We start from the raw sequence: 20,819 nt of genomic DNA, 5'->3' as shown, positions 1-20,819 counted from the left end.
ATATTTCAGTCCATTCGGTTAAGAATTGCGCCTTGTAGGTGATCAAGAAGCATAATCGGGAAGAAGAGGATACCGCAGAACCAATCCCTGATGATGGTACAGAATGTTTATTTCCAAGTCAGAATGGGGTCCAAGTAGCTGTGACCCGACTGAAGAACAACAAGGCAGCAGGAGCCGACGGGTTACCCACTGAACTATTTAAGACCAGATGTATTAAAAAGGATAATCCCCGATGATGATACAGAATGTTTACTTCCTAGTCAGAATGGGGTCCAAGTAGCTGTGACCCGACTGAAGAACAACAAGACAGCAGGAGCCGATGGGTTACCCGGTGAACTATTTAAGACCAGATGTATTACAAAAAGAGTGACGAGATTAGACGAGAACTACTAGTGATCGACAATGGTGGCGAAGAGGATACCGCAGAACCCCCTAGTCAGAATGAGGTTCATGTAACTATCACCCGACTGAATAACAACAAGGCAGCAGGAGCCGATGGGTTACCCGCTGAACTATTTTAGACTGGATGTATTACAAATAGAGTGACGAGATTAGACGAGAACTGCTAGTGATCGACAATGGTGGCGAAGAAGATACCGCAGAAGCAATCCCAGCAGGAGCCGACGGGTTACCCACTGAACTATTTAAGACCGGATGTATTACAAATAGAGTGACGAAATTAGACGAGAACTGCTAGTGATCGACAATGGTGGCGAAGAGGATACCGCAGAACTAATCCCTGATGATGGTACAGCATGTTAACTCCCTAGTCAGAATGGGGTCCAAGTAGCTGTGACCCAACTGAAGAACAACAAGACAGCAGGAGCCGATGGGTTACCCACTGAACTATTTAAAACCGGATGTATTTCAAACAGAGTGACGAGTTTAGACGAGAACTGCTAGTGATCGACAATGGTGGCGAAGAGGATACCGCAGAACTAATCCCTGATGATGGTACAGCATGTTAACTCCCTAGTCAGAATGGGGTCCAAGTAGCTGTGACCCGACTGAAGACAGCAGGAGCCGATGGGTTACCCACTGAACTATTTAAAACCGGATGTATTTCAAACAGAGTGACGAGTTTAGACGAGAACTGCTAGTGATCGACAATGGTGGCGAAGAGGATATCGCAGAACCAATCCCTGATGATGGCATAGAATCATCCTAGTCAGAATGAGGTCCAAATAGCTGTGACAAGACTGAAGAACAAGAACGATGGGTTACCCACTAAACTATTTAAGACCGGATGTATTACAAATAGAGTGACGAAATTAGACGAGAACTGCTAGTGATCGACAATGTTGGCGAAGAGGATACCGCAGAACTAATCCCTGATAATGGCATAGAATCATCCTAGTCAGAATGAGGTCCAAGTAGTTGTGACCCCACTGAAGAACAACAAGGCAGTAGAAGCCGACGGGTTACCCGCTGAACTATTTAAGAGCGGATGTATTACAAGCAGAGTGCCGAGATTGGGCTACTTGGATAAAATACAATATTTGTCCCCCTGCACGGGATATCAGTGAGCACCACACAGCCTGAAACATTGAGGTCCAATTTGTGTGGAGTTCATTGCAGTCACGAGAAACTTAGCTTTGAGTTCCATAAGGATTAGCGGCAACGGCAGTGGTGGATAATAAGCGTTATCGAGCGTAGATTCTCAGTGAGAGGCCGGACACGGGCTCTTGCACAAATTATGAGTGCCTATGATGCTCGATATGACAAGGCGAGTTATTGGCTTACCTTGTTCCCTCAGCTATCAGTCTTTTGGACCCGATCGAGCTGGCTCACCTACAGAAGCTTGACAAGGATCGCCAACTCCACATGAAAATTTGGCTACAACTACAAAAAACATTTTTCGCCCCCATCATGTCGCTTCTATGGCCTATGCCTATGGCATATCCGATTGTCCACTTGTGCATAAAGTGTTTGCCTGTTATACATTGTTCATATCTCCAATAAAAGAATAATTAAAAATTAAACATAATTAATTGTGTATTCGAGGCAGCGTTACCGGTTAGCCTGAGGCAACAGACATTAAACGCCAGTGTGCAAAAAAAAACATTTCTATGCAGCATAAACGTTTAATATGATTTTATTTAAATACGATTGCGGCTGGAGCATTTAAATAATTAAGGAAATATGACATAAACATACAACAGGCATTGATGTCAATGGCATTTAAAAAAAAAAAAAAATTCAAAATGATTTAAAATCACTTTATCCTTAAGCCAAGCTAATCAGTAGCTGTGGCTTTAAGCCGAAATTTCTAAAGAATGATTTATTTTTTCTATATATCCAGCAGAAGATGTATGATGACACACATGCATGCATGCTTCACAGTCATGCTGCAGATCCCTTCAAGTTGATATTCTTTCATAAATTCTTTGACTCTCTTAATAAATATTCCATTAATTTTTCAATTTATAAGCAATTTAAAATATATCTACGAAAAATATACAAAAACCCCAAAAAAAGAACAAAATTCTCAAAGAAAAAAAAAAAAATTAAGTGAAATCAAAACATCATTAATCAATATTCTCTCTTTGTCAGACTTTATCTTTGTCTCATTGTTTTAAATTTTCTGTTCTACTTTTTTTTTTTTTTTTGGTATTTTTCTCTTTGTTTGGTGTTTAACGCACGTCTCAACGCTCACAGTTAAATTTTAATTTATGACATTTGTGAATTGGGTATTGAAAGTGATGCCAAAGCAATTTCATTGTTATCGCCTAAGTAGTACTCCAGAGAGAGAGAAGGCAACAGCCTAATGGACTAGCGAAATGAGTTTAGTCTATGAAAAGGTGAGAGGAAGGTGTGAATTATGGCAAAAAAGTTTAAAAAGTAATATTTTGCAAAGTCATATTTTGAAATCTGATAAAATATTCATGATGATGATATAAACAGGGATAGGAACTAGAAACGAGTAGGAAAAGAACAAGTAAAAACGTGTTAAGTTCGGCCGGGCCGAATCTTATATACCCTCCACCATGGATCGCATTTGTCGAGTTCTTTACCCGGCATCTCTTCTTAGGCAAAAAAAAGGATATAAGAAAAGGTTTTCTCTGCTATAAGAGCGATATTAAGATATGGTCCGGTTTGGAATACAATTAAATTATATTTATGTTGGAGACCTGTGTAAAATGTCAGCCAATTCGAATAAGAATTGCGCTCTTTGTGGGCTCAAGAAGTAAAATAGAGAGATCGATTTATATGGGAGCTATATCGGGCTATAGACCGATTCTGACCATAATAAACACGTATGTTAACGGTCATGAGAGAATCCGTCGTGCAAAATTTCAGGCAAATCGAATAATAATTGCGACCTCTAGAGGCTCAAGAAGTCAAGATCCCAGATCGGTTTATATGGCAGCTATATCAGGTTATGAACCGATTTGAACCTTATTTGACACAGTTGTTGAAAGTAAGAATAAAATACGTCATGCAAAATTTCAGCCAAATCGGATAGGAATTGCGACCTCTAGAAGCTCAAGAAGTCAAGTCCCCAGATCTGTTTATATGACAGCTATATCAGGTTATGGACCGATTTGAACCATACTTGGCACAGTTGTTGGATATTATAACAAAATACTACGTGCCAAAATTCATTCAAATTGGATAAGAATTGCGCCCTCTAGAGGCTCAAGAAGTCAAGACCCAATATCGGTTTATATGACAGCTATATAAGGTTATGAACCGATTTGAACCATACTTGGCAGAGTTGTTGGATATCATAACAAAACACGTCGTGCAAAATTTCATTTTAATCGGATAAGAATTGCGCACTCTAGAGGCTCAAGAAGTCAAGACCCAATATCGGTTTATATGACAGCTATATAAGGTTATGGACCGATTTGAACCATACTTGGCAGAGTTGTTGGATATCATAACAAAACACGTCGTGCAAAATTTCATCCCAATCGGATAAGAATTGCGCACTCTAGAGGCTCAAGAAGTCAAGACCCAAGATCGGTTTATATGGCAGCTATATCAGGTTATGAACCGATTTGAACCATATTTGGCACAGTTGTTGGATATTATAACAAAATACTACGTGCCAAAATTCATTCAAATTGGATAAGAATTGCGCCCTCTAGGGGCTCAAGAAGTCAAGACCCAATATCGGTTTATATGACAGCTATATAAGGTTATGGTCCGATTTGAACCATACTTGGCAGAGTTGTTGGATATCATAACAAAACACGTCGTGCAAAATTTCATTTTAATCGGATAAGAATTGCGCACTCTAGAGGCTCAAGAAGTCAAGACCCAATATCGGTTTATATGAATGCTATATAAGGTTATGGACCGATTTGAACCATACTTGGCAGAGTTGTTGGATATCATAACAAAACACGTCGTGCAAAATTTCATCCCAATCGGATAAGAATTGCGCACTCTAGAGGCTCAAGAAGTCAAGACCCAAGATCGGTTTATATGGCAGCTATATCAAAACATGGACCGATATGGCCCATTTACAATACCAAACGACCTACACTAATAAGAAGTATTTGTGCAAAATTTCAAGCGGCTAGCTTTACTTCTTCGGAAGTTAGCGTGCTTTCGACAGACAGACGGACGGACATGGCTAGATCGACATAAAATTTCACGACGATCAAGAATATATATACTTTATGGGGTCTCAGATGAATATTTCGAGTAGTTACAATCAGAATGACGAAATTAGTATACCCCCCTTCTTATGGTGGAGGGTATAACAAAGTCGTGCCGTGACGACTATAAAATATCCCACGCTCACCCGTTACGCAGATGTTAGCATGTCAAGCTATAACGCTGAAAGACTGGTTTCGAATCCTGGCGAAAAAAATTTCCGCAATGGTTTTCCCCTTCTAACATAGGGGTAGGGGGTTCTATTCATGGCTATGCCATCCTCATGTCATGCATATAAGTCATGCCATGCATATAAGTCATGTAAAAACTTCTCCTCAAAGAGATGTCGCTCTGCAGAACGCCGTTCGAACTCGACTATAACGAGGAGGTCCCTTATCATTGAGCCAAAACTTCGGCCAACTTTCATTGATATGTGGAAGTTTGTCCATATTCATTAAAGTCTACAATTTGGGTGATATTCGACTCTCTATTTTTATTTTTTGGAACTTTTATTGAGACTCTAATGCATGATTTGGATTGGTTATACAAATTTACAAGGACTTTGCTCCACATCCCATTATTCTGTTGATTTTAATATGAAGTTCGAAAGTTAAACAAGTAAAAGCTTGCTAAGTTCGACCGGGCCGAATCATGGAAATCCACCACCATGGATTCTGCTAAAAATTTATACAAAATATATTAAGTTGTTGGGCATAATTTTATTGTACATGCTAAATTTTATTGTATGTACTAAACCAAACCAGCAAAAATTAAAGCTTCTAGGAACCGAACAACGATAATCGAGAGACCGATTTAGAAGGGAGCTATATCAGATTATACACCGATTTTGGCCGTACTTCGCCCAGATGTAGGAAGTTATAACAGAACACCACGTGCAAAATTTCAGCCAAATCGCGGCTTCCAGGAACTCAAGAAGTCAAATCGGGTGGGTTTATATGAGAGCTATATCAGCGTATAGACCGATTTGGACCGTACTTGACACAGTTGTTGCATGTCGTAAAAGAACACCACGAGGCTCAAGAAGTCCAATCGGGAGATCGGTTTATATGGGAGCTATATCAGGTTATAGACCGGTTTGGATTGTACTTGGCGCAGTTGTTGGAAGTCATAACGGAACACTACGTGCAAAGTTTCAGCCAGATCGGACAAAAATTGTGGCATTGTCTCTAACTATTGGGTTGCCCAAAAAGTAATTGCGGATTTTTTAAAAGAAAGTAAATGCATTTTTAATAATACTTATAATGAACTTTTATCAAATATACTTTTTTTACACTTTTTTTCTAAGGCAAGCTAAAAGTAACAGCTGATAACTGACAGAAGAAAGAATGCAATTACAGAGTCACAAGCTGTGAAAAAATTTGTCAACGCCGACTATATGAAAAATCCGCAATTACTTTTTGGGCAACCCAATAATAACGCAGGAGGTCAAATCGGGAGATCGATTTATACGGGAGCAACATCTAAATCTGGAACGATATGGCCCATTTGCAATCCCCAACGACCTACATCGATATTAAGTTCCTGTGCAAAATTTCAAGTGGCTGGCTTTACGATCTCTATCGTGATTTCGACAGACGAACGGACGGATGGTCGATCGGACGGTCGGACGGGCATGGCTAGATCGATTCAGAATGACGAAACGATCAAGAATATATATACTTTATGGGGTCTTAGACGAACATTTCGAGGTGTTACAAACGGAATGGCTAGATTAGTATACCTTCATCCTATTTTGATGGGTTTTGGTGGGTATAAAAATTTGTAGCCTATCCAATGTTGTAATCAGATTAACAATCTGTGACGTATTAGTTCTATAATTTTAAAAATACCGACGATACCTTGGCTGAAATTTTCAAAATATGTTATAACTCCAATTTCTCATTAAACGTTCGAGACATTCCAGGCATGTAGGCATGCCTTTTGAAGGATTTTATGAGGTATTTTTTTTTGTAGAGATTCCATTGCAGGATATTGTCCGGCTTTAGACTATTGTTTAAGGCTCTCTATTCGAAGAATAGTATAGCATTGTGTTGTTGGTAGAAGCATTTGACTGGTTTCCTTTATCGCCATTTCATTTTCAATCAAGAAAAATCATCAGAACGAGATGTCAAATGGATCAAGATCAACCATTCCAACTAGAGTAAGTTGTAAAGCACACATCTGAATTTGAATAGGGCTCTTTAAGTCGACTTGTTTCATAAGCGCAATAGAAAACAAATCAAATCTTATTTCCCTTATTCAAATCCAACTTATCCAACGATGCTAAAAGCAACAAACACAAACATATTTTGCAAAACTCTTTGTTCTCCGCACGGCGATCGCCCAACGGTTGATTCTGCCAGTGCTGTTTTTGTGTATAGGCAGTGACCACCTACACAACATGCGACATGCCTTTCGTTTGGTCTGTCTTTTTTGAGCTTTTTTATTGGTCTTAAAATCATATTGAGATTCCATTGCAGGATATTGTCCGGCTTTAGAGCATTGTTTAATGCTTTCTTTTTTTTTTGAAAAAAAAAAAAAAAACATAATATGAAATAATCTTCATCCAATAAATGCTTATGCTCGAGGTGTCAATTTTTAACGCCCCATGTCAGCCCTTGTACCTATTGCAAATTTTACAAACGAATTGGAAACCTTCTTAACGTTCACTACATCAAGTTTCGTCTAGATATCTTTATCCGTTCAAATATTGGAGAATTCTTCCCAAGATTTTCCGAGTGTGGGATATGCCCTACATAAAATTCTTGAACCATGTGTTTTTAATTTTTTTTTCTTTCAAAAGAAAAGGGACAAGTATGGGCAGCTAAACTCTTTTGAATTATGTTAAGGGGCAATCAAAAAGAGTGTTTTGGTGAGGGTATAAAAGGGTATACGTTTTTATTTTCCATCAAAGTTAAAAAATATTGAAAAAGTTGGTACTCTTTAAAAAGTGATGTAATACCTAGAAAAACTCAAAGAAATCGTTACTATTTCTTTTAATAGTTCTATTGGGTTGCCCGAAAAGTAATTGCGGATTTTTCATATAGTCGGCGTTGACAAATTTTTTCACAGCTTGTGACTCTGTAATTGCATTCTTTCTTCTGTCAGTTATCAGCTGTTACTTTTAGCTTGCTTTAGAAAAAAAGTTTTAAAAAAGTATATTTGATTAAAGTTCATTCTAAGTTTTATTAAAAATGCATTTACTTTCTTTTAAAAAATCCGCAATTACTTTTTGGGCAACCCAATACATTTATTTAGTACTAGCCGAACCGGACCCGCTCCGCTGCGCCTTCTTTAACTCTTTAATATCTTTTTAGGGTGCGGACACTTCGCCCTGAATGCGGATATCGAATTCGTGCTATTGTAGCCCATGACGCTGAACGCTGGGTACTTGGACCCAAATTTTAATACCATATTCGTTTTCTGGTCTACAATACCTTTCATTTGTTACCTATATTGTCCCGATCGGTCCTTTTTGATTTTGGGTTGTGTTTTTGGCACAAGGGGGAGGGTCCGTCCCCCTTTCGATAACGGAAAATTATATAGCCTATGTTTCCTTTCGTACCAACCTACACAATATGCGAAATAAAATCGGTTTTGCCGTTTTCAGTCTATAGGGAACAAACAAACCGAGTCCCATATATCCGTGATTGGCTAATGTACCCATTTTGGGCGTTTTTGTGGGGTTGGGGTGATCCCCTATACTTTGACATGATATTTGATACCTATATTGTCCTCATCGGTCCACTTTTGATTTTGGTTGGTGTTTTTGGGGTAACGGTGGAGGGTCCGCCTCCTTCCGATATCAACAAATAATAAAGCCTATTACTAATTCCTGACCATATTCGTAATCTACTCCCAAAAACCTTTCATTTGAGTCCCATATTGTCATGATCGTCAATTAAACCTTGGGTTTTGGGGCTGGGCGGCCCCCCCGGTTTATGGACCCAACTTTTATTATGAAATTCATACTCTTCTCTTGAATACCTTTCATTTGAATCCCATATTGTCCCGATCGGTCTAATTTTATTTTTGGGTAGTACTTTTGGGGTAAGGGGGAGTGTCCGCCCCCCCCTCCCGATATCAAACATTTGTATAGCCTATATTTCCTTCCAGACCAACCTACACAAACTTTGAAAATGTCAAGGTAATCGGTTCAGCCGTTTTTGAGTCTATATGGAACAAACAAACAAACCGACAAACAAACAAACACAAATTGAATTTTTATACCCACCACCGAAGGATAGGGGGTATATTCATTTTGTCATTCCGTTTGCAACACATCGAAATATCCATTTCCGACCCTATAAAGTATATATATTCTTGATCAGCGTAAAAATCTAAGACGATCTAGACATGTCCGTCCGTCTGTCCGTCTGTCTGTTGAAATCACGCTACAGTCTTTAAAAATAGAGATATTGAGCTGAAATTTTGCACAGGTTCTTTTTTCGTCCATAAGCAGGTTAAGTTCGAAGATGGGCAATATCGGACTATATCTTCATATAGCCCCCATATAGACCGATCCGCCGATTTAGGGTCTTAGGCCCATAAAAGCCACATTTATTATCCGATTTTGCTGAAATTTGGGACAGTGAGTTAAGTTAGGCCCTTCGACATCCTTCGTCAATTTGGTTCAGATCGGTCCAGATTTGGATATAGCTGCCATATAGACCGATCCTCCGATTTAGGGTCTTAGGCCCATAAAATCCACATTTACTCTCCGATTTAGCTGAATTTTGGGACAGTGAGTTGTGTTAGGCCCCTCAATATCCTTCGTCAATTTGGTTCAGATCGGTCCAGATTTGGATATAGCTGCCATATAGACCGATCCTCCGATTTAGGGTCTTAGGCCCATAAAATCCACATTTACTCTCCGATTTAGCTGAATTTTGGGACAGTGAGTTGTGTTAGAGCCCTCAATATCCTTCGTCAATTTGGTTCAGATCGGTTCAGATTTGGATATAGCTGCCATATAGACCGATCCTCCGATTTAGGGTCTTAGGCCCATAAAATCCACATTTACTCTCCGATTTAGCTGAATTTTGGGACAGTGAGTTGTGTTAGGCCCTTCGACATTCTTCGTCAATTTGGTGCAGATCGGACCAATTTTGGATATAGCTGCCATATAGACCGATATCTCGATTTCAGGTTTTGGGTCCATAAAATGCTCATTTATTGTCCGATGTCGCCGAAATTTGGAACAGTGAGTTAAGTTAAGCCCCTCGACATAATCCTGCAATATGGCACAGGTCGGTTAAGATTTGGATATAGCTGTCATATAGACCGATCTCTCTTTTTAAGGTTTTGGGCCCATAAAAGGTGCATTTATTATCCGATTTCGCCGAAATTCAGGTATACAATTTTTACCGGATTTTGATGAAAGGTGGTTTACGTATATTCCCGAGGTGGTGGGTATCCAAAGTTCGGCCCGGCCGAACTTAACGCCTTTTTACTTGTTTTATATAAGAAGATATCCATCAATAGATAAAATAAAATATGAAAATTTACCATATTTCAGAACATATCATATCAATCAGAACATATTACCCAAAAATTGTGGGGGTGTGTTTTTTTCTTTCGAAAATCGAAAATAGGCCAAATTTGAACGGTCATATTTCCTAAACTAAAAATTGAACATTTGTATGGGTAGCATTTTTGAATTTATTGGAGAGTTTGACTTAAGATAGGATCTTCCAAAATTTCATATGCGCACATAAAAATTTTGATTTGTTCGTGACACTGTGCGACGTTAACCAAGACGACGTAAATCGAGGTATTACCGTTTTGCAATTAGACAGATGCTGTCGCTTTTGAAGTAGCAGATTTCAGCTAAATGTTAGAAGAGTTCGAAGCTCTGCCATTCTGGGCCACGGAGATATCTGAGAACACATCCCAAGTGAACTGGAATACCAGTATAAGCCTATCGTTGATAGATGACAAATAATCATAATAGCCAAATATTTATGTTTAGAAATAGAAACCATTTTTTCAGCTGGTACTGGTTAATAGAGAGTCACATTGTCCCTAGAGTTCTTCCATTGTACTGTGAGGCTACATATTGTTCTCGAAAAAGTGATCTCATTTTCATGCGACAAAGTATTCATAAAATTTATTTTCTTTTTACACTCGCATGTGTCCTTTAAAACGAAATAAACTACAAACAAGTAAAAGCGTGCTAAGTTCGGCCGGGCCGAATCTTATATACCCTCCACCATGGATCGCATTTGTCGAGTTCTTTTCCCGGCATCTCTTCCAAGGCAAAAAAGGATATAAGAAAAGAGTTATTCTGCTATTAAAACGATATCAAGATATGGTCCGGTTCGGACCACAATTAAATTATATGTTGGAGACCTGTGTAAAATTTCAGCCAATTCGTATAAGAATTGCGCCCATTGGGGCTCACGAAATAAAATAGAGAGAACGATTTATATGGGATCTGTATCGGGCTATAGACCGATTCAGACCATAAAAAACACGTTTGTTGATGGTCATGAGAGGATCCGTCGTACAAAATTTCAGGCATATCGGATAATAATTGCGACTTCTAGGGGTCAAGAAGTCAAGATCCCAGATCGGTTTATATGGCAGCTATATCAGGTTATGAACCGATTTGAACCTTATTTGACACAGTTGTTGAAAGTAAAAATAAAATATGTCATGCAAAATTTCAGCCAAATCGGATAGGAATTGCGCCCTCTAGAGGCTCAAGAAGTCAAGACCCAAGATCGATTTATATGGCAGCTATATCAGGTTATGGACCGATTTGAACCATACTTGGCACAGTTGTTGGATATCATAACAAAACACGTCGTGCAAAATTTCATTTCAATCGGATAAGAATTGCGCCCTCTAGAGGCTCAAGAAGTCAAGACCCAAGATCGGTTTATATGGCAGCTATATCAGGTTATGGACCGATTAGAACCATACTTGGCACAGTTGTTGGATATCATAACAAAACACGTCGTGCAAAATTTCATTTCAATCGGATAAGAATTGCGCACTCTAGAGGCTCAAGAAGTCAAGACCCAAGATCGATTTATATGGCAGCTATATCAGGTTATGGACCAATTTCAACCATACTTGGCACAGTTGTTGGACATCATAACAAAACACGTCGTGCAAAATTTCATTCTGATCGGATAAGAATTGCGCACGCTAGAGGCTCAAGAAGTCAAGACCCAAGATCGGTTTATATGGCAGCTATATCAGGTTATGGACCGATTTGAACTATACTTGACACAGTTGTTGGATTTCATAACAGAACACGTCGTGCAAAATTTCATTCCAATCGGATAAGAATTGCGCACTCTAGAGGCTCAAGAAGTCAAGACCCAAGATCGGTTTATATGGCAGCAATATCAAAACATGGACCGATATGGCCCATTTACAATACCAACCGACCTACACTAATAAGAAGTATTTGTGCAAAATTTCAAGCGGCTAGCTTTGTTCCTTCGGAAGTTAGCGTGCTTTCGACAGACAGACGGACGGACGGACGGACGGACGGACGGACGGACGGACGGACGGACGGACAGACGGACGGACATGGCTAGATCGACATAAAATTTCACGACGATCAAGAATATATATACTTTATGGGGTCTCAGACGAATATTTCGAGTAGTTACAAACAGAATGACGAAATTAGTATACCCCCCATCTTATGGTGGAGGGTATAAAAAAAAAGTACGCACGTTCCAATGTTTTCCATGAATGGTCTCTGTCATAGTTGACAGACAAAACCAAAACAAATACATCAAAAAAAAAGCTGTAAATGGCATTTAACAAGTTCAAATAGCACAGCAAAGTAAATAAGCAAATAAACGACAACAAATGTCTCATCTCTCTCGATACCCCCTCCCTCCCTACCACTCGTGAGACTCCACGTTCAATTGTCTAAGATCTAAGAGAGACGCGTGACATGAGACTTTTATAGATGGTGTGTTTTCACACATTTCCTTAATGTTTGTTTTTGTTTTGCCTCTGGTATTGGGCGCAAGAAAATTTATGATCTTTTGCTGTAGTGGTGGAGTTTTCAACGATTTTGTTTTCCTACTGGCTGCAGTTCCCAAATGCTGCGTTAACACCACACTTAAATGGGGAAAATGTTTATTTTATTTTTCATAAAATAAAACTGCTGTTTTTATTGTTTTTTCTAGGGGGTAATTTTTTTTTTTATTAAAAAGGCTACATCTGAATTGGTGGTAGGTACGTACCATGATGGTGTATGCATGGTATAGGATATGAGTTCTATGGAACATATGATGCTTCCACTAAGGCCCTGTGATATAAATCGCAAAGATGCCTTACGCATCATCATCATCGACATCATCTACTTCAACAATGATAGAATTCTTGTTTTTCCAATGCCATCAAAATTTTAATTGCTTTTTTTCCAATTCATACCAATACTCCATTGTCTTGGGGTAGGGGGGCAGTGCTCCCCGGAAGACAGTGTAATATGGTCTTGGAGTCTGTACTGCATGTTACATTGTCAAATTGTTAAGTTCCATTTTGTTAGTACATAATGCGAACATTATTATTGTTTATATTGTCTCGGAATTTGTGGAGTTTCTGTTTTATTGTTTAAAAGTGAGCTTCTTTTTAGCACTTAATAAAAAAAATTAAAAAAAAAAACAAAAACATTGTCTGGTGAGACACAGTACAGATGTTTTGAAAGATTTATAACAGAATTCTTAACCAAAAATGTATTTTTGAAGGCCCAATAAAAAATGTGAATTTATTACCAATGGAGTGCACTACAGCATCTACTGGAGAGTTGCACTGATGATGTTTATAAATTAAAAAGCCATTTATGGTTGGAGTGGTGGTAGAATTTCCGTTTCATAGACAAATAATCATTGTAAAATTTGAAATGGATTAAAGGGGTGAATAAGGGAATATATCTCTTAAATCAAACACCAAATAGACTAGAAATATGTTTTTTATACCCTCCACCATAGGATGGAGGTATACTAATTTCATCATTCTGTTTGTAACACCTCGAAATATGCGTCTGAGACCTCATAAAGTATATATACTCTTGACCGTCGTGACATTTTATGTCGATCTAGTCACGTCCGTCCATATGTCTCTCCGTCTGTCTGTCGAAAGCACGCTAACTTTCGAACAAGTAAGGCTATCCGCTTGAAATTTTGCACAAATACTTCTTATTAATGTAGGTCGGTTGGGATTGGGCTATATCCGTCCAAGTTTTGATATAGCTGCCATATAAACCGATCTTGGGCCTTGACTTCTTGAGCCTCTAGAGGGCGCAATTCTTGTCCGATTTGACTGAAATTTTGCATGAAGTGTTTTGTTATGACTTCCAACAACTGTGCCATATACGGTTGAAATCGGTTCGTAACCTGATATAGCTGTCACATAAACCGATCTGAGGTCTTGACTTCTTGAGCCTCTAGAGGGCGCAATTCCTATCCGATTTGGCTGAAATTTTGCACAACTTGGTTTGGTATGATATCCAACAACTGACCTGATATAGCTGCCATATAAACCGATCTGCGGTCTTGACTTCTTGAGGCACTAGAGGGCGCAGTAGTTATCCGATTTGGCTGAAATTTTGTATGAGGTGTTTTGTTATGAATTCTAACAACTGTGCCAGATATGGTTCAAATCGATACATAACCTGATATAGCTGCCATATAAACAGATCTGGGATCTTGACTTCTTGAGCCTCCAGAGGTGGTAATTATAATCACATGACCTTCAACATACTTGTCAAAAATGGTCCGAATCGGCCTATAGCCTGATACAGCTCCCATATAAAGCGATCTCTCTATTTTACTTCTTGAACCCTTAAAGGGAGCTATTCTTACTCGAATTGGCTGAAAAGTAACACTATTACTTCTACTATGGTCTCCAACATTCAACATTTTATATAGGAAGAAATCGTCCGTCCAGCAAACTTCAGAAACAATTCATGCTGTATGTAAGATATGACCAGTCCGAACTTGGATTTTCACTTATCATTTGCTTACATTCTGATTTTTGTATCATTTTAATATTGAAATTTAAAGTTTATAAATTTCAACATCCTATTGCCTTCAATTTTCTTACTAACATAACTTTTAAAACTTTTCTAACTTTGTCTGTCCTGAATGGCAAATAAACTAAACATTGTTTAAGTCTCTGTAACTTATTCCATGTATTTTACAGCATATTTCCTGGAATGACCTTTTTTCTTTATCCAAGTCAATTAACTTATTGCGTGTTTTATATTTCCTAGGACGATTCAAAGGAATCCCTTTTAATGAAGTTCCTGCGTTCTTCACCTTAATCAGTAATGGACGAGTACCACTATGTAGTACAGCAAAAGGTCATAAAAATGCCAAGTACTTATTGCAAATACAAACATCCGACAGACTGTTGGGTAATCAATACAACAACAACAGGCTTTAGAGATGGGTTGAGTCACCCACACAATAAAATAAACATTATAAACAACAACAGCACCAACAACATGAATAGCATGTTGTGCTCTATGTCTTTGCTTACCTTACCCTATTGCTAAACAACAACAACAACTTCAACTGCTTGTATTGCCATTAAACAGCACTCAAGTGACTTAATTAAGAGAGAGCGTCAGATTGTACTTTTTTACAGTTTTCCTTTGATGGATAAGAAAGAGAGTTGGAGGGGGAAAACACAGAGGACACCCAGCGGGATAATGGTCTATGGGCTGCAAATGCTACAACCAACGTTGACAACACTTAAAAACAGAAGTATGAAGAAAGCAATGACAACTACAACAACTTGAATGTTTTTGTAACAAGAGCCTGTAGCTGTTCTGTCTACAGACAACCATCATCATGTGTGTGTGTGTGTTGACATGCATAAATAAAAAGAGAAATGCTGGTAAGTACGCACTCATACTTCACCTATACTGGTAGTTTAAACAAATGATTGCTTAGATGATACAGTGGTTGAGAAACGAGGAAAAAATTAAAAATTTCATTAAGTCCATTTTTTCTCTTTTAATGCTTGAACCTAATCACAGTGCGTGCATTGTATTACTCAACTCCCTTGTAAAGAGGCCATAAATTTAAGCGTCGTCTATTATTGCCAGCATTACTGTGAACGAGAGACTGGTCATCACCAAGGTTTTTTCAATTGTCCTCATCATTATTTCATTGAAAACCTAGACCCCCCTCCCCTCTTGTACCTTTACAATGGTTGAAAAAAAATCAGGGTAGGGATAATGAAGAAGCAATTGAACAACTCAGCAAAGCAACAAAGAATACAAAGAAAAACTATGCTATAGTCCTTTTATGTCCAGCTGCCTTGTTGTCATGGAGTTAATGATTTGTTTTTGTTTAGATTTCCCAACGACAACTACAACAACAACAACAAATAAAATCGAAACCAATTGAACCCAAGTCGATTGCTAAGCTGCAGCCAAAGCAGCAGCAGCAGCGGCAGCAAGGCCAACAGCAGGGTTGTTAGGATAGATGGATGGCTGGTTGGTTGGTTGGTTGTTTGGCTGGTCATTAATACGTTTGCTTTTGTCAATGCTGTTTTTATTGCTTGTTAGAGAGCAAAGACTTCTTACCTGGTGGTCCTGGAGGTCCGGGTGGACCTTCGATAATGCCTGTTGGAAATTCATCACCATTGATTGTTGTGGTAAGGCCACGATCGCCTCGGTCACCTTTGTCGCCCTGGAATAAAATCAAAGAAAATAAAGAAAAAAAAGACACATCAAAACGTAGAAAAAGGACAAGTCAATATATAAATATTTGTGTACACACACACACACACACACGCAAACACCAAAACAATAGGATAGAGTAAAATATTTGTGTCTAAGGACATGTAAATAAACTCTAAAATAAACAAAAGAACAACCAAAAGAAAAACAATGGCTAAGGCCTAGAAAGTTGATTGTCGTTTTTTTTTTTGGTTAAGAATGCTGCCCTGATGGATTTCAGCCATAAAGTATGGCGACACAAGAGGTCATTTTGTCTTTCGTCTCCAATTCCAATGCTATTTTACTTTGTTTGTATGCGATTTTTTTTTGTAGACTTTCTATACCTTAATAGATTGTTCTAATGTTTGCTTAAGGACTCAAAAAGGCATACAAACAAAAGGCTCATGTTAAGAACAATTGATTTTGCAAAAAAGTCCTTTTTTTAAGAAAAGAAAAAGAGAAACAAAAAAAACGAAAAACAAATATGTTTCACGTTTACTTCTCTTTCGAGACGAGCTTAATGATAGAAAGTTTTTATTTTGTTTCTAGAGACAGCAAACTTGTTTCTAGAGACTAAGACAAGTAAAAAGGCGTTAAGTTCGGCCGGGCTGAACTTTGGATAACCACCACCTCGGTAATATATGTCAACCACCTTTTATCAAAATCCGGTGAAAATTGCATACTTTTATGTCCCATAGCAGTTATATCGAAATATGTTCCGATCGGACAATAAATACGCCTTTTATGGGCCCAAAACCTTACATCGAGAGATCGGTCTATATGGCAGCTATATCCAAATCTGAACAGATCTGTGCCATACTGCAGAAAGATGTCGAAGGGCTTAAGACAAGTCACTGTCCCAAATTTTAGCAAAATCGGATAATAAATGTGGCTTTTATGGGCCTAAGACCCTAAATCGGCGGATCGGTATATATGGCAGCTATATCCAAATCTGAACCTATCTAAGCCATATTGCAGAAGTAAGTCAAGGGGTTTAACTTAACTCACTGTCCCAAATTTCGGCGACATCGGACAATAAATACGCCTTTTATGGGCCCAAAACCTTAAATCGAGAGATCGGCCTATATGGCAGCTATATCCAAATCTGAGCAGATCTATGACATATTGTAGAAAGATGTCGAAGGGCCTAAGACAACTCACTGCCCCAAATTTCAACAAAATCGGATACTAAATGTGGCTTTTATGGGCCTAGGACCCTAAATCAATGGATCGGTATATATGGCGGCTATATCCAAATCTGAACCGATCTGTGCCATATTGCAAAAGTGAGTCAAGGGGTTTAACTTAACTCACTGTCCCAAATTTCGGCGACATCGGACAATAAATACGCCTTTTATGGGCCCAAAACCTTAAATAGAGAGATCGGTCTATATGGCAGCTGTATCCAAATCTGGACCGATCTGTGCCATATTGCAGAAGTAGGTCAACGGGCTTAACCTTACTCACTGTCCCAAATTTCGGCGACATCGGACAATAAATACGCCTTTTATGGGCCCAAAACCTTAAATTGAAAGATCCGTCTATGTGGCAGCTATATCCAAATCTGGACCGATCTGGGCCATATTGTAGAAAGATGTCGAAGGGCCTAAGACAACACACTGCCCCAAATTTTAGCAAAATCGGATAATAAATGTGGCTTTGATGGGACCCCAAATCTGCGGATCGGTCTATATGGCAGCTATATCCAAATCTGTACCGATCTGGGCCAAATTGACGAAGGATATCGAAGGGCCTTACACAACTTACTGTCCCAAATTTCAGCAAAATCAGATAATAAATGTGGTTTTTATGGGCCTAAGACCCTAAATCGGCGGATCGGTCTATATGGCAGCTATATCCAAATCTGGACCGATCTGGGCCAAATTGACGAAGGATATCGAAGGGCCTAACACAACTTACTGTCCCAAATTTCAACAAAATCAGATAATAAATGTGGCTTTTATGGGCCTAAGACCCTAAATCGGCCGATCGGTTTTTATGGGGGCTATATCAAGATATAGTCCAATATAGTCCATCTTCGAATTTAACCTGCTCATGGACAAAAAAAAAATCTCCGCAAAATTTCAACTCAATATCTCTATTTTTAAAGACTGTAGCGTGATTTCAACAGACAGACGGACGGACATGTCTAGATCGTCTTAGAATTTTACGCTGATCAAGAATATATATACTTTATAGGGTCGGAAATGGATATTTCGATGTCCTGCAAACGGAATGACAAAATGAATATACCCCCATCCTTCGGTGGTGGGTATAAAAATGATTCAAAGTATATAGATTTACTTATTTGTAAAGCCAACACTATAGGATGGGGGTATACTAATCTAGTCATTCCGTTTGTACACCCCAAAATATTTATCTAGGACCCTTATATATAATCTATCTTATATATAAAATTCAATTTGTGTTTGTTTCTTCTGTATAGAAACAAAAAGGGCTGAACCAATTACCTTGAAATTTTTACAGATTGTGTGTAGGTTGGTCTGGAAGGAAACATAGGCTATATAATTTTTTGATATCGGGAGGGGGGCGGACCCTCCCCCTTACCGCAAAAGTACTACCCAAAAATAAAATTGGACCGATCGGGACAATATGGGATTCAAATTAAAGGTATTCCAGAGTAGAGTGCAAATTTCATAATAAAAGTTGGGTCCATGAGCCTGGGGGGCCTCTCCAGCCTCAAAACCTTTTAAAATAGGATTATTTGACGATCATGACAATATGGGACTCAAATGAAAAGTATTCGGAAGACGATTACGAATATGGTCAAGAATTAGGAATAGGCTTTATAATTCATTGATAACGGAAGGGGGCGGACCCTCCACCGTTACCCCAAAAACACCACCCAAAATCTAAAGTGGACCGATAAGGACAATATGGGTATCAAATGAAAAGTATGCGGGAGTAGATAACGCATTTCGCATACAAATTCATGTCGGATATAGCGGTCACCCCACCCCAACAAAAACGCCCAAAATGGGCACATTAGCCAATCACGGATTTATGGGACTGGGTTTGTTTGTTCCGTATAGACTTAAACACGGCAGAACCGATTTTTTCAAAATTTTCGCATAAAGAAAACATTGGCCATATAATTTTTCGGTATCGGAAGGGGGACGGACGCTCCCCCTTATACCAAAAACACAACCCAAAAACAAAATTGGACCGATCGAGACAATATAGGTATCAAATGAAAGGTATTGGAGAGTATAATACGAAAATGGCATTAAAATTCGAGTCAAAGTAGCCATCGGGTCGCCCCAACCCATTTTAATATGGGGCTCAAATGAAAGGTATATAGTTGGCTGCTCCCGACTTATGCCTTGCCTTACCGGTTATTTGTTGAGTCTAGGTTTGCTTAGGTTAAGCTAGAGTGATATTTTATTTTTGGGAACAGATTCATTTTGACATTTAAGCTCATTGTGTTACCACAGTAGCGACAGACCAGACCTCTGGTGGGAAGCGAACCCATAACCCCGCATTAGTAATCCTAGCACTCTACCAATTCGCCTATTTGGGTAACCATTTTTGTTTCCTTCTCAACTCCATTGTTGTGGTGTGTTGTTAAAATCTCATATTTAACATTGATTGCAACTTACCTTCAATCCCGCTGGACCGGGAGGACCTGCTGGTCCTATTGGTCCCGGTTCTCCTGGAGGTCCGGCAGGGCCCGCAGGCCCCGTTTCGCCAGGTGGCCCTCGTTCGCCATTTAGACCGGGTGAGCCTAAATCGCCAGGTGGTCCTGGAGGTCCAGGTGGACCGGGTTCACCAGGTTCACCCTAAAAATTATGAAATTTATTAGTAATAGTTTTGAAAAAATTATATATTTTATCAACATCGGCCAACAAAAAATTTTGAAAAATTGTTAAAAAAAAATTACCAACAGCCAAAAATGTGTTTTTTTTACATGCATGCTCTTTTAGTTTTAACGAAATCTCTCACCCATTACAACTTACCTTCAATTGTATAACAGTTGCCGTTGATACATTAACACCGGCTTCTTGTAAACCCTGAAGTGGGGGTTTTAGGGTTAATGTTTAGTGTTGTGTGTTAAAAGTTTAAACATAAAGCCCAAAATCATATTACCAATAATGTAGAAAATGTAAAACAAACGAAAAGTTGGAAAAGAAAAATAAGAGAATTCAATCATAAAATTAGAAAATAAATAAAACAACATTAAAGTATAAGAAATTAATTAAGTTAAATTATATATATATATATAACAAATAAATACTAAGTTCATATGATTGCCAGAAATCTTTGAAGGCAGAACATTTTAAAAAGTGAGATAAATGAAAAATGAAGTCCCTAGCAGTTTGTAACGAGGCTAGTAAACAGCCCAGGATTTCGTCTAATCTAAGTTTAGTCGGACGGAATATCATAAATGTTGAAGTTGTATGAAAAATACATCTTCTGTGCTCCCAAAAACTAAAATCTAAAAATCAGTTTATATGATAACTGCAGCCAAAAAAGACATATACAAGTA

At 38.5% G+C, this 20,819-nt stretch overlaps 1 protein-coding gene across 2 annotated transcripts in view; it reads right to left on the bottom strand.

Moving 5' to 3' along the window:
• The window catches only part of LOC106082129 (collagen alpha chain CG42342), a 685,565-nt gene that overhangs the window by 171,716 nt on the left and 493,030 nt on the right, over positions 1-20,819 (bottom strand). For both annotated transcript variants that reach the window (XM_059362423.1, XM_059362422.1), the window contains exons 6-7: positions 19,933-20,112; positions 16,178-16,283 (exon numbers count right to left, since the gene is read on the bottom strand). In XM_059362423.1, the coding sequence (XP_059218406.1) occupies positions 16,178-16,283; positions 19,933-20,112 (286 nt within the window). The remainder of the gene's footprint in view (positions 1-16,177; positions 16,284-19,932; positions 20,113-20,819) is intronic.

Source organism: Stomoxys calcitrans, chromosome 2 (assembly GCF_963082655.1).
Source record: "Stomoxys calcitrans chromosome 2, idStoCalc2.1, whole genome shotgun sequence".
Lineage (NCBI taxonomy): Eukaryota > Metazoa > Arthropoda > Insecta > Diptera > Muscidae > Stomoxys > Stomoxys calcitrans.
Note: the sequence above shows the minus strand (reverse complement) of the source record. Positions and strands in the feature narration are given on the sequence as shown.